This window comes from Bufo bufo, chromosome 6 (assembly GCF_905171765.1).
Source record: "Bufo bufo chromosome 6, aBufBuf1.1, whole genome shotgun sequence".
Taxonomy (NCBI): domain Eukaryota; kingdom Metazoa; phylum Chordata; class Amphibia; order Anura; family Bufonidae; genus Bufo; species Bufo bufo.
Genome location: NC_053394.1, coordinates 430,383,863 through 430,396,120, shown reverse-complemented (window position 1 = coordinate 430,396,120; position 12,258 = coordinate 430,383,863). Strand labels below are relative to the sequence as shown.

Sequence of the window (12,258 nt, the reverse complement as noted above, 5' to 3'; positions counted from 1 at the left end):
AAGATGAGTGGTAAATATAAATGCATGGCCGATAAGAAACGGTCGCCAGGTCCGGACCTAGGGGTGAATGACTATGTGTGGTTGTCTACTAGAAATATTAAGTTGAAGGTTCCCTCTTGGAAACTGGGCCCTAGGTTCATTGGTCCTTATAAAATAGTAGCCGTCATTAACCCTGTGGCTTTTCGCCTGGAGCTACCTCAGACTTTTAAGATCCATAACGTCTTCCATAAATCGTTACTCAAGAAGTATGTTCCACCTCTAGAACCACCTCTAGAACCACCGCTGCCACCTCCTCCTGTTATTGTGGATGGTAATCTGGAGTTTCAAATAGCCAGAATTGTTGATTCTCGTCGGGTCCGCCGCTCTCTTCAGTATCTGGTGCATTGGAGGGGTTACGGTCCCGAGGAAAGAATGTGGGTTCCAGCGTCAGAGGTAAACGCCAACAGGTTAATTCAGGCTTTCCATGCCTCTCATCCTGAGAGACCTGGTCCAGAGTGTCCGGAGGCCCCTCGTGAAAGGGGGGGTACTGTCACGAGGGTATCAAGAGCCACGTCTGACTCCGTTATACCCGGGGTCAGGAGGTCGCAGCGGGTGGCTGCGCGCTCTATATCTAAAGATCACGTTGTTTCTTAGTGATTGTTTTCTGTGTTTGCCTTGCTATCCTTTTTGTCTCAATCAGGGATCCGTAGCTTCTCCTCCTCAGCTGTTTCTTGTCTGCCACTCCCAACCTCCTTATATTCTCCCCTCACACTTCTCTAGTTGCCAGTTATAGAGCTTCCTGCCTGGACATCTATACTGACCCACTGGAGTTGTGAATCCTGGTTGTCGTTCCAGAGTGCTACCCTGCGGATCCCTGTTGGGCTTCTTGTTGTCTCCTGTTGTCGCCCACTTGGGATTATATGTTGAGTTTGTATTGTCTGTCCTTCACTTGGTGTTTTCCTTTAGAGCTAGTGGTGCGGACTAGTGTTCCCACCGCCCTGTTCACTATCTAGGGCTCAGCTTAGGGAAAGCCAGGGCTTTAGGCACGTGATCGGCGTACGGGTGAGGAACCCGTCTAGGGACGTCAGGGCAGCCAGGTGCCAGCCGCTAGGTGAGTCAGGGGTCACCACCTTCCCTCTCACTTGGGCAGGGCCTTCCTTGTTCCCTCCCTCTGTGTCATGTATGTGATAGTCACGCCGACCGTGATAACAAGAATATAACTACTATAATACTGCTCCTATGTACAAGAATATAACTACTATAATACTGCCTCCTATGTACAAGAATATAACTACTATAATACTGCCCCCTATGTACAAGAATATAACTACTATAATACTGCCCCCTATGTACAAGAATATAACTACTATAATACTGCTCCTATGTACAAGAATATAACTACTATAATACTGCCTCCTATGTACAATAATATAACTACTATAATACTGCTCCTATGTACAAGAATATAACTACTATAATACTGCCTCCTATGTATAAGAATATAACTACTATAATACTGCCTCCTATGTACAAGAATATAACTGCTATAATACTGCCTCCTATGTACAAGAATATAACTACTATAATACTGCTCCTATGTACAAGAATATAACTACTAAAATACTGCTCCTATGTATAAGAATATAACTACTATAATACTGCTTCTATGTGCAAGAATATAACTACTATAATACTGCCTCCTATGTACAAGAATATAACTACTATAATACTGCTCCTATGTACAAGAATATAACTACTATAATACTGCCTCCTATGTACAAGAATATAACTACTATAATACTGCCTCCTATGTACAAGAATATAACTACTATAATACTGCCTCCTATGTACAAGAATATAACTACTATAATACTGCTCCTATGTACAAGAATATAACTACTATAATACTGCCTCCTATGTACAAGAATATAACTACTATAATACTGCCTCCTATGTACAAGAATATAACTACTATAATACTGCCTCCTATGTACAAGAATATAACTACTATAATACTGCTCCTATGTACAAGAATATAACTGCTATAATACTGCATCCTATGTACAAGAATATAACTACTATAATACTGCTCCTATGTACAAGAATATAACTACTATAATACTGCTCCTATGTACAAGAATATAACTACTATAATACTGCTCCTATGTACAAGAATATAACTGCTATAATACTGCATCCTATGTACAAGAATATAACTACTATAATACTGCTCCTATATACAAGAATATAACTACTATAATACTGCTCCTATGTACAAGAATATAACTACTATAATACTGCTCCTATGTACAAGAATATAACTACTATAATACTGCCTCCTATGTACAAGAATATAACTACTATAATACTGCTCCTATGTACAGGAATATAACTACTATAATACTGCTCCTATGTACAAGAATATAACTACTATAATACTGCTCCTATGTACAAGAATATCACTACTATAATACTGCCCCTATGTACAAGAATATAACTACTATAATACTGCTCCTATGTACAAGAATATAACTACTATAATACTGCTCCTATGTACAAGAATATAACTACTATAATACTGCCTCCTATGTACAAGAATATAACTACTATAATACTGCCTCCTATGTACAAGAATATAACTACTATAATACTGCCTCCTATGTACAAGAATATAACTACTATAATACTGCTCCTATGTACAAGAATATAACTGCTATAATACTGCATCCTATGTACAAGAATATAACTACTATAATACTGCTCCTATGTACAAGAATATAACTACTATAATACTGCTCCTATGTACAAGAATATAACTACTATAATACTGCTCCTCTGTACAAGAATATAACTACTATAATACTGCTCCTATGTACAAGAATATAACTACTATAATTCTGCTCCTATGTACAAGAATATAACTACTATAATACTGCCTTCTATGTACAAGAATATAACTACTATAATACTGCTCCTATGTACAAGAATATAACTCCTATAATACTGCCTCCTATGTACAAGAATATAACTACTATAATACTGCCTCCTATGTACAAGAATATAACTACTATAATACTGCTCCTATGTACAAGAATATGACTACTATAATACTGCCTCCTATATACAAGAATATAACTACTATAATACTGCCTCCTATGTACAGATTATAACAAATTTAACAACTTAGGACTTAGTTGAAGCCCCTTTGACAGTGATTACCGCCTCCAGTCTTCTTGGGGATGATGTACAAGATTTACACCTAAGATTTGGGATTTTCGGCTGTTCTTCTCTGCAAATCCTCTCACGCTCTGTCAGGTTGAGTGGGGACCGTCAGGGAACAGACATTTTCAGGTCTCTCCAGAGATGTTCCATTGGGTTCAGGACTCTGGCTAGGCCACTGAAGGACGTTCAACAGAGTTGTCTCTAAGGCCCCTTTCACACGAGCGAGTTTTCCACGCGGGTACAATGCGTGACGTGAACGCATTGCACCCGCACTGAATCTGGACCCATTCATTTCTATGGGGCTGTGCACACGAGCAGCGATTTTCACGCATCACTTGTGCGTTGCGTGAAAATCGCAGCATGTTCTATGTTCTATAGTTTTTCACGCAAAGCAGGCCCCATAGAAGTGAATGGGGCTGCGTGAAAATCGCAAGCAAGTGCGGATGCGGTGCGATTTTCACGCACGGTTGCTAGGAGACGATCGGGATGGGGACCCGATCAATATTATTTTCCCTTATAACATATAGCCGGCATCTCTTCTGTCTTCTTCTTTGTTGTGCAGGAGGAAAATGACCTTTGATGACGTCACTGCGCTCATCACATGGTCCATCACATGATCCATCACTATGGTAAAAGATCATGTGACGGAACATGTGATTAGTGCAGTGACGTCATCAAAGGTCCTATTCCTCAAAGAAGAAGACAGAAGAGATGCCGGCTGCGCAAACAAGTGGATTAAGGTGAGTTAAATTATTTTTTATTTTTTTTAACCCCTCCAGCGCTATTGTACTATGCATTCTGTATTCAGAATGCTATTATTTTCCCTTATAACCATGTTATAAGGGGAAATAATACAATCTACACAACACCTAACCCAAACCTGAACTTCAGTGAAGAAGTTCGGGTCTGGGAACCACATTCCGTTTATCACACGCATGCAAAACACATTGCACCCACGCGATAAAAACTGAACAACGGAATGCAATTGCAGTCAAAACTGACTGCAATTGGGTACCTACTCGCGCGGGTTTGCCGCAACGCATCCGGACCTTATCCGGACACGCTCGTCTGCAAGGGGCCTAAGGGTACTTTCACACTAGCGTTTTTCTTTTCTGGCATAGAGTTCCGTCATAGGGGCTCAATACCGGAAAAGAACTGATCAGTTTTATCGCCATGCATTCTGAATTGAGACAAATCCGTTCAGGATGCTTTAGGATGTCTTCAGTTCAGTCACTGAACGGCGTTTTGGACGGAGGAAATACCGCAGCATGCTGCGGTATTATCTCCGTCCAAAACTCTGGATCAGTTGCCAGAATGATGGATCTGGCATTCATTTACATTGAAATGAATTAGTGCCGGATGCATCCTTCCGTTCTGCGCATGCGCAGACCGGTAAAAAGGGGGAAAAATATATATAACGGATCCGTTTCTCCGGATGACATCTAGAGAGACGGATCCGTTGTTGCAATTCATTTGTAAGACGGATCTCCATCCGGATCTGTCTACAAATGTTGTCTGTTTGCATGCAGATTGCCGGATCTGGCAGGCAGCTCCGGCGACTAAACTGTTTTCCGGATCACTCTGCCGCAAGTGTGAAAGTAACTTAAGCCGCTCCTGTGTTGTCTTGGCTGTGTTTCTCTCTTCTGCACACAGGATCTTGGGAGGTGGGAGCTCAGCCCGAGTGTTGGGTTCTTGTTCATGTCTCTCCAAGGCTTTCTTTTTTCGATCACTTAGTTTGGTGGGGATGTCAGAAGAGTCCTGGTTTTTACAAACTTCTTCCATCTAAGAATTATGGAGGCCACTGTGCTCTTGGGAAGTTTCAGTGCAGCAGGTATTTTTGTTCCTTTTGCCAGATCTGGGCCTTCACACAATTCTGTCTCTTACTCTACAGACAGTTCTTTCCTACTCATGGCTTGTTTTCTGCTCTGAGATGCATTGTCAGCGGTGAGATCTTATATAGACAGGGCTGTTGTCACACCTGTGACAGGTGTTAGAAGGTCTGAAAGACTGACTGTATATGAGTGATCTGACAGCCTCTTTTGGTTTCACGTTGTGTTGCTGGTATGTCCACACCTCCTGTTTAGGTGTGGATCATGTAACCTTTACCTCTCCCTATTTAGTCTGACTTTACCCATCACTCCTTGCTTTGGATAGCTTCATTTGGTTTTGGAAGAGCTGGAGTGTGGTTCTTGTTGAAGTCCTGTTCATCCATCATCCTCAGAAGTTAAGTGTTCCGCTTGTTGTATTTTGTATTCTCCCTTTCCCCGGTTGTTTACTAGGCCTCAGCGAGACACTGGTTCCTTCAAGAGGGAAGGAACGGGTTGTCTCTGCCCTTTCATTACCTTTAGGGCATCCGAGGGTCACCAGGGTTTTCTAGGTTCCTGTGTATGGGCATCTCTACCAATCGAGAGGTACCCATACGGATAGGAGTTATGGCCAGGAGCAGGGTTTTATAGGTGGTGACCCAATTCCTTCTCTAGCAGTGAGGCCTAGTGTCTTTCCCCTTCCTTCTTGTTGTCTTTTGGTGTTCTACCCTACTGCATCCGTGACAGTTATATCTTTCCAAATCCTGTCCAATCCACTGAATTTACCACAGATAACTCAAATCAAGGTGTAGGACATCTCAAGGATGTATAAAATAATCTTCATTCCTTGCTCCATTTTTCGTGTGTCCCTGAATCATTCCTCTCTCATTGGAGATAAGACATCTGTGTCTCTGCCGTGTTCCTCTACGCTGTCGTTGTTTCATGAGTATGGGTACCTAGAACAAGTCTCTTAAATGCACTTTCTTGTATATCGGTCATTAGAATCCCCAGGATAGCAGAGTCGGTTTCCTAGAAGCTTTATGTCCCGAGTGTCTTTCCACTAGAACATATGGGCACAATTTCAAAAGCTTTTCCTTCCTAAAGATTTTTTTTTATTTTCTCATTAACTTTCAGATCGGCGCTGTCATGTTAAATTTGTCTTCTTGGGTAGAAGTGACAAGGAAGGATAATGTGATGGACTTCCCTCCCTGCAGGGACTGTCATTTTATCACATTAGGCTGAGAAAACTGTGCAGTACAAGAATAATACTTATAGACTGAACTATGTGAGGTTCATATACATTACCATCCCACCCAAAAATTATAATAAGGGAATGCTTTGGTGGAACGCAATGATGGTACAAACCATTTAATCGTGGTTGGATCTACAGCTATAGTGCTATAGGGCTCTAGGAGCCTTGGAGATCTATCAAATGGGAACTGATAGTGGCCAAGAAAGCACCACCCTTTTTTTATTGGTTTTGAGGTTGACACAAAACATTGTCTCAAACCTACCAGAATGACAGTGGAGTAGTTGGGAGATTATAATCCAGGACATTCAGCAACCTTTTTAATATCGAATTCACCACATTTTGATCCTTACGCTTTCAGACCCAATTCATACTCAGGTCTCGCCACATCTTCTGTGAACTCTTTGCAGGACTCTTCATAAGTTACCCCTATTCTTTTGAACTCTTTTTCACACCTCATTTTTCTCTGCCCAACCAGAGTCAGAATGGGGTTTCTTGAGCCCACCATTGGAAATATTTTTGGATGACACACCATTTGCCTATTGAGAATATATCCACATTTACATTAAATTGTATCTTAAAGGGGTTTTACAAAAGTCCTCTGGATAGGTCATCAGTATCTGATCAGTGGGGGTCTGACACCCAGAACCCCCATGATCAGCTTTAGCGCCACAGCCTTCTCTCAGCTCACCGAGCACAGCGCTGTACATTGTACAATTGTAGGCCATGTGACCAATGAAAGTGACGTCACATGGACCATGCTAAGTTGGACCCCACAGATCAGATACTGATGACCTATCGTCAGTATAAAAGTCTCAGAAAACTCCTTTAAATGGGTTGTCTAGCCGATTACATTTTTTTAAAGGCTCAGAATAGTGTAAAACAGTATTACTCATCTTACTCATCTGCTGCCACTTTCCGAAGCTTCCTGGTCCCTTGCTGGTCTCTACTTTCTGACCCACTGCCACCAATTTTTATTCAGCTGAAAACTATAAGATTGACCTGTATTAGGCAATGGATCATTCTGCATAAGGCGTGCTTCATAGATTGAGGATAATAGTGTAATTATTAATACCTTTAATTAAAATTGCGCCCAATAAAGCACGTTTTACAAAAATACCAATACAATACAAATCAGCCATCAAGATTTGAAAGGGTAAATATCCTTTATTTCAAAGTACGATCTCAACAGTTTACCATCGCCTTAATTCCCCCAGCTTTCACAAGTTGAAAAACTCTCCAGGGTTAAAAACATTTTACTTTTATTTCATACATAATTTATTACACACCTTACAAAAACATTTCGCTTCCTCTAATGTACATTTTATGTCTGAAGTTTAGTATACCATGAAATTAAGATGCCAGTGTAATATATGACAAGCAGAGCAACAGACAACGCATATTGAACTCCAAAAATCTATAGGCAATTTTGTTTGTGTTTTTTGTTTTCGCCTAAAACTAGCCTAAAATAAGGCAGAATTAAAAGGTTTATTTATTGTACATGAAGTCACAGCTGATTTTTCTTAATATATTTACTGAAGAAATATTATAATTGCCTGATTTCATTAGAACTGAAAAGTGGTTTTATTTTACAGCCATAAACAAAAAAATAAATAATAGAAAATTATTTTATTGCTGTTTTTGATGGAATGAAAAAAACAACAACAAAAAAACAACAACTCTATGCGTTGCCTTACTGATGGGAATTCATCTGGGCATTTATATAAAGCACTTTTGGGAATTTTTTTATATGTTTTTTTTTTTTTTTAGATTACAGTTTTATGTAGTCTTTATTTTTGAATGTTACATTGTATTTTTTTTTTACCTTTTGTTCAAGACAAAAAATGGGTGGAATCCTTAAAAAGAGTCTGTCATCACATACTTGCATATCAATCCAAACAAACTTTTAGATGTGCCCTGGTCTGAGTAAAACGCCCTTTCGCCCACCCTGATTGGTGCCTGCATTCAACAGAAGTTCTTCTTTCTCCAATATGCACATTAACTGCTTGTTGCAATGAGGGTGTCATTGTTGCACCTCAGTGCACCGAAAGCCACACTCCTTGGTGATATGATCGGTGTCAGTGCCGAGCATCAGCAAACGTGCAGGTGCGATAGTACAGGGCTAGACATAATTATATTACCACTGCATGGCCCTGGCACTCAGCAGCTTTTAGTGCAATGGTGATGCACTCATTGCACCGAGCAGTACATTTACATATTAGAAAAAGAGGAATTTCTTGGGAATTTGGGGACCAATTGAAATGGCAGAAAGAGCAGATTACTCAGTGCACATATAGCAATTCATTTGGATTGATATGCAGGTGTATTGTGACAGATTCCTTTTAATGATATATATATATAGTTTCTTTTTGTATAAATTAAACATTTTTACATATTTTTTTATTATATATATTTTATATATATATTTTTTTACAATTTAGTCACATCACATTAAAATGTAAACCCTGCCTGGAAAGATGAGAGCACACATACAAAAATATTAAATTTGTGAAACACAGGAAACTCACTAACTAGACTAAGGGCTAAACCAAATTTTTAGTTTTTAAGTTCAACCAACCAAAATGTTATTACCTAAGACACTTACTTGTGCAATTATACCTTCAGACATATTAACGGTATTTCCAGATTCCGAACTTTGTACTGATTTAATGAGCTTAACTGATGTTTTATATGTTAGTTTTTTTAGCGTATTTTAGGACGCTCTATAGTTTGAGTAAATTCAAAATTTTGCAGAACTTTTCAAAGAACAAAAAAATATTGGTTTAAAAAAATGTACGGTAATTAGTTGCATTTTTACAGACTGTAATGCCTCCGGAAGCCTGCAGGCCTCGCTTGAATTCCCGCTCCCTGTTTTCGCTTGATTACAAAGCACAGATGGGATTATTTTTTCTCTTTTTATACAGTTTTGATTACAAAATGTAATGTCGTATATGTCTATAAAACAATGTAGACCACATATCACTAGAAAATGTTTATCCATGTGACACTGCAAGATGACCGTTGAGAAATTTAACTACATTGAATATTCATATTTAATATATATATATATTTGTAAAAATTTAACAAGCTTGGGGGGTGTGCATGTGGTATTACTGTAATACCTACGGTTAAATATTTTTTATTTTTTATTTTAAAAAACATAGAAAAACTGTAAATGAGACTTACTTTTAGAAATATATGGCACAAGTATGCAGAGATGGGTCACTTATTTATTAAAATCTACAGAGCTGTAGAATGGCCTCTTTCCCATAAGCTTAGGTTGTTCACACGGCTAATATATGAGGGAAAATGGTGGTGACCGAATAAATACACTTTTAGTGAGTGTTTAATCTCACTCTTTTTGTATTTATCTGGAGATGCAAGTATTTTTTTTTTTTACAACATGAGTAATCTACATATGCCCACATCACAAGTCAATAATCTCTGTATTAAAAATGAGATATAGGTTCATTCTGATGTGATACCCACTTGGTCTAAAACAGTGGTCAGTGATGAGTAAAATGGCACAAGGTTATTACATCTCTAAGTTTTCGAGAAATCAAAAAAAATGTCTTCACCGGCCGGCTATGAGTTCCATAGATGTTCAGTTATGATGGAAGGCATGTGAGGTCGAGAGTATTTGTTACAAAATATCCATGTTAAGCATTTTACAGACTTGTGACATCACTGAATAATTGTCTACAAGAAATCCCATCCCGATCTACTTACCACGTCTATTTACAAAGATAAAAATTGAATGGACGATGGGCTCTAGTTTTGTGCTTGTTGAGACGCACCCCCACTAGTTCCTACATTAAGAGAGCAGACAATTTATAGGCACTAATAAATATTCCGTTAAAGATGACCCTTGGTAACATATTGGGTGGACTGATAAAGGATATGAGGCGTCGAGGTGTTGACTACATGCTACATACGTAAGTTGATCAGCCATGTCTTACAGCCATAATGCTCTGTCCAGCAGTCAGTATACATGTTCTCTTTGTTGACCACCTCTTTTCTAGAAACTTTCCAAACACTTCTCTTTTGATGGACCTATAGATGAACCCAAGAATGTTAGCATAGATAAGCCCTTAGAAAACTCCCTCAATGCCCCTATGTTTTGTATCCAGTTTTGTCTGCTTCATGTGACCACTCACGACATAGACAAGAATGAGTAATGGGCGTGAGGTTGACCGATGTGACATAAAATCAGAGGTCTTCTTGGCCCACAAGGCCACTGTAGTGTGGTATCCTGGGACTGCTTCAGTCTGTAACGATTATCTACAAATCACATCATGTAAATCAAACAGTCACTTCTGTTTTGCTAGCTGTACGGTACTGTTGGTGGTGTCCAGGAATATAATGCAGTTGTTCGACTGTGTTATGCCTCCGTGAAGCAAAGGCTTGGCGTTTGGCAGCAGTTTGGTTCACACCCAACGTGTTATATAAGTTATTTGAGGCACTGGGATGAGAGTGCATCTTTGTCATCCGGTAACGATCCAATACGGGCGTGGAAACAAAGACATCCGTTTGGGAAATGGCTCTTGACAGAGATTTCTCTTGAAAGTCAGACCTTTTGAGGGTCATGGCCTTGTCTGGTGACAGAAGAGGATCTTGAGAGTGTAGCCGTTCGGCAGATAGAAGCTGCTCATCTGACAGGATTCGATCATATGGCATTCCATACCCTTCTTCTCCAGGCATGTTCTTTTCTGGAGACAGGACTCTGTCTTGAGACATAGCACGTACAGGTCTTCTTGGTCTCTCTCTATAGTTCAACTGATCCTGGGTCATTTTTATGACATTGAGGGGAAGCGTCCCCCGAGCAGCCAGGTCTGGAAGATGGCGTCTTCTCGTATAATATTCGTCGGCTTCTTTGTCAGCTGTAACAACAAAAAATAGAGATATTTAGACACTGCAATTGTTTTGCGTTCTGTGATTTTAGTTCCTCAAAACCTTGGTGTCAGAAACAGTGAGTCGTTGAGATGTATTTTCAGGCTGTAATGCAGACGACAACTTCAAGAATTGACCTAAACACTGACACTGAACATAACATTAACGACAATATAAAAATATGTTAACAACCAAAAGACATGTAAGCGTCACCATTGTGAGAGTGCTCTTGTATATTACGGTTGGATGGTTGGGATGATCATCAGGGGTGGCATAGTGTGTTTTCAGGATAGTTATATTGTGAGTGCTCTGTTTATTGAATGTAGGGCTAGTGTTGGCACAACCCAGGTAAATGCCAAGTCCTGGTGATCCCTAGTAAACTAGATAAAAATGCTCTGGCTAAAGGTGTTTTAGGTAGGGTGCTGAATGAGACCCTACCAGCCAAGGTCCCACACATACTTAGAGCCAACTCTGATACTGTCCATTGCCTATCAACAGTAAAGAAGCACTCCAACAAAACTTTTTATTCTCTGACCTGTTAGAAAGGTGCATGATGTAATCTTTAGTGAAGGTAATCTTCTTACCAGTGACTGTATTTGTAAGTTATAACCTCCCTTTTGATCCTCAGCTGTGCCATATGACCAACGCTCTGATCTCCAAATGACAAAGGACAGGAAGTCAGTTACTTCTCTATTCATTCCTACGAGACTGACATTGAGGTGCCCATAGGAATACACAGAGCAACTGACTTACTGTCCACATATAAGAGGCTGTGTTATGCCGAATGCACACGGCCGTGTTGCATGGCCGTGAACGGTCCGTGGTATCCCCGCCTGGCATCCTGCTGAGGGCAGAAGAGCACGACGTCATTGGTTGCTATGACGCCGTGCGCTTCATGCGGCCGCTGCACTACAGTAATACACTCGTATGATCTATACGAGTGTATTACTGTAGTGCAGCGGCGGCATGAAGCACACGACGTCATAGCAACCAATGACGCCGTGCCGCCGGCCTTATTTGGAGGGTCAGAGTGTTGTCGCATGACACAGCTGAGGATCAGAAGGGAGGTGATAACTTACAAATACAGTCACTGATAATAAAATCACCTTCACT

General features: G+C 40.0%; 1 protein-coding gene across 1 annotated transcript in view; it reads right to left on the bottom strand.

The window, feature by feature from the left end:
- Nucleotides 1-10,557: 10,557 nt before the first annotated feature.
- SHISA6 (shisa family member 6) overlaps nt 10,558-12,258 on the bottom strand; it is a 320,679-nt gene continuing 318,978 nt past the window's right edge. Inside the window, exon 6 of the mRNA XM_040434916.1 lies at nt 10,558-11,135. Within this exon, the coding sequence (XP_040290850.1) occupies nt 10,558-11,135 (578 nt within the window). The remainder of the gene's footprint in view (nt 11,136-12,258) is intronic.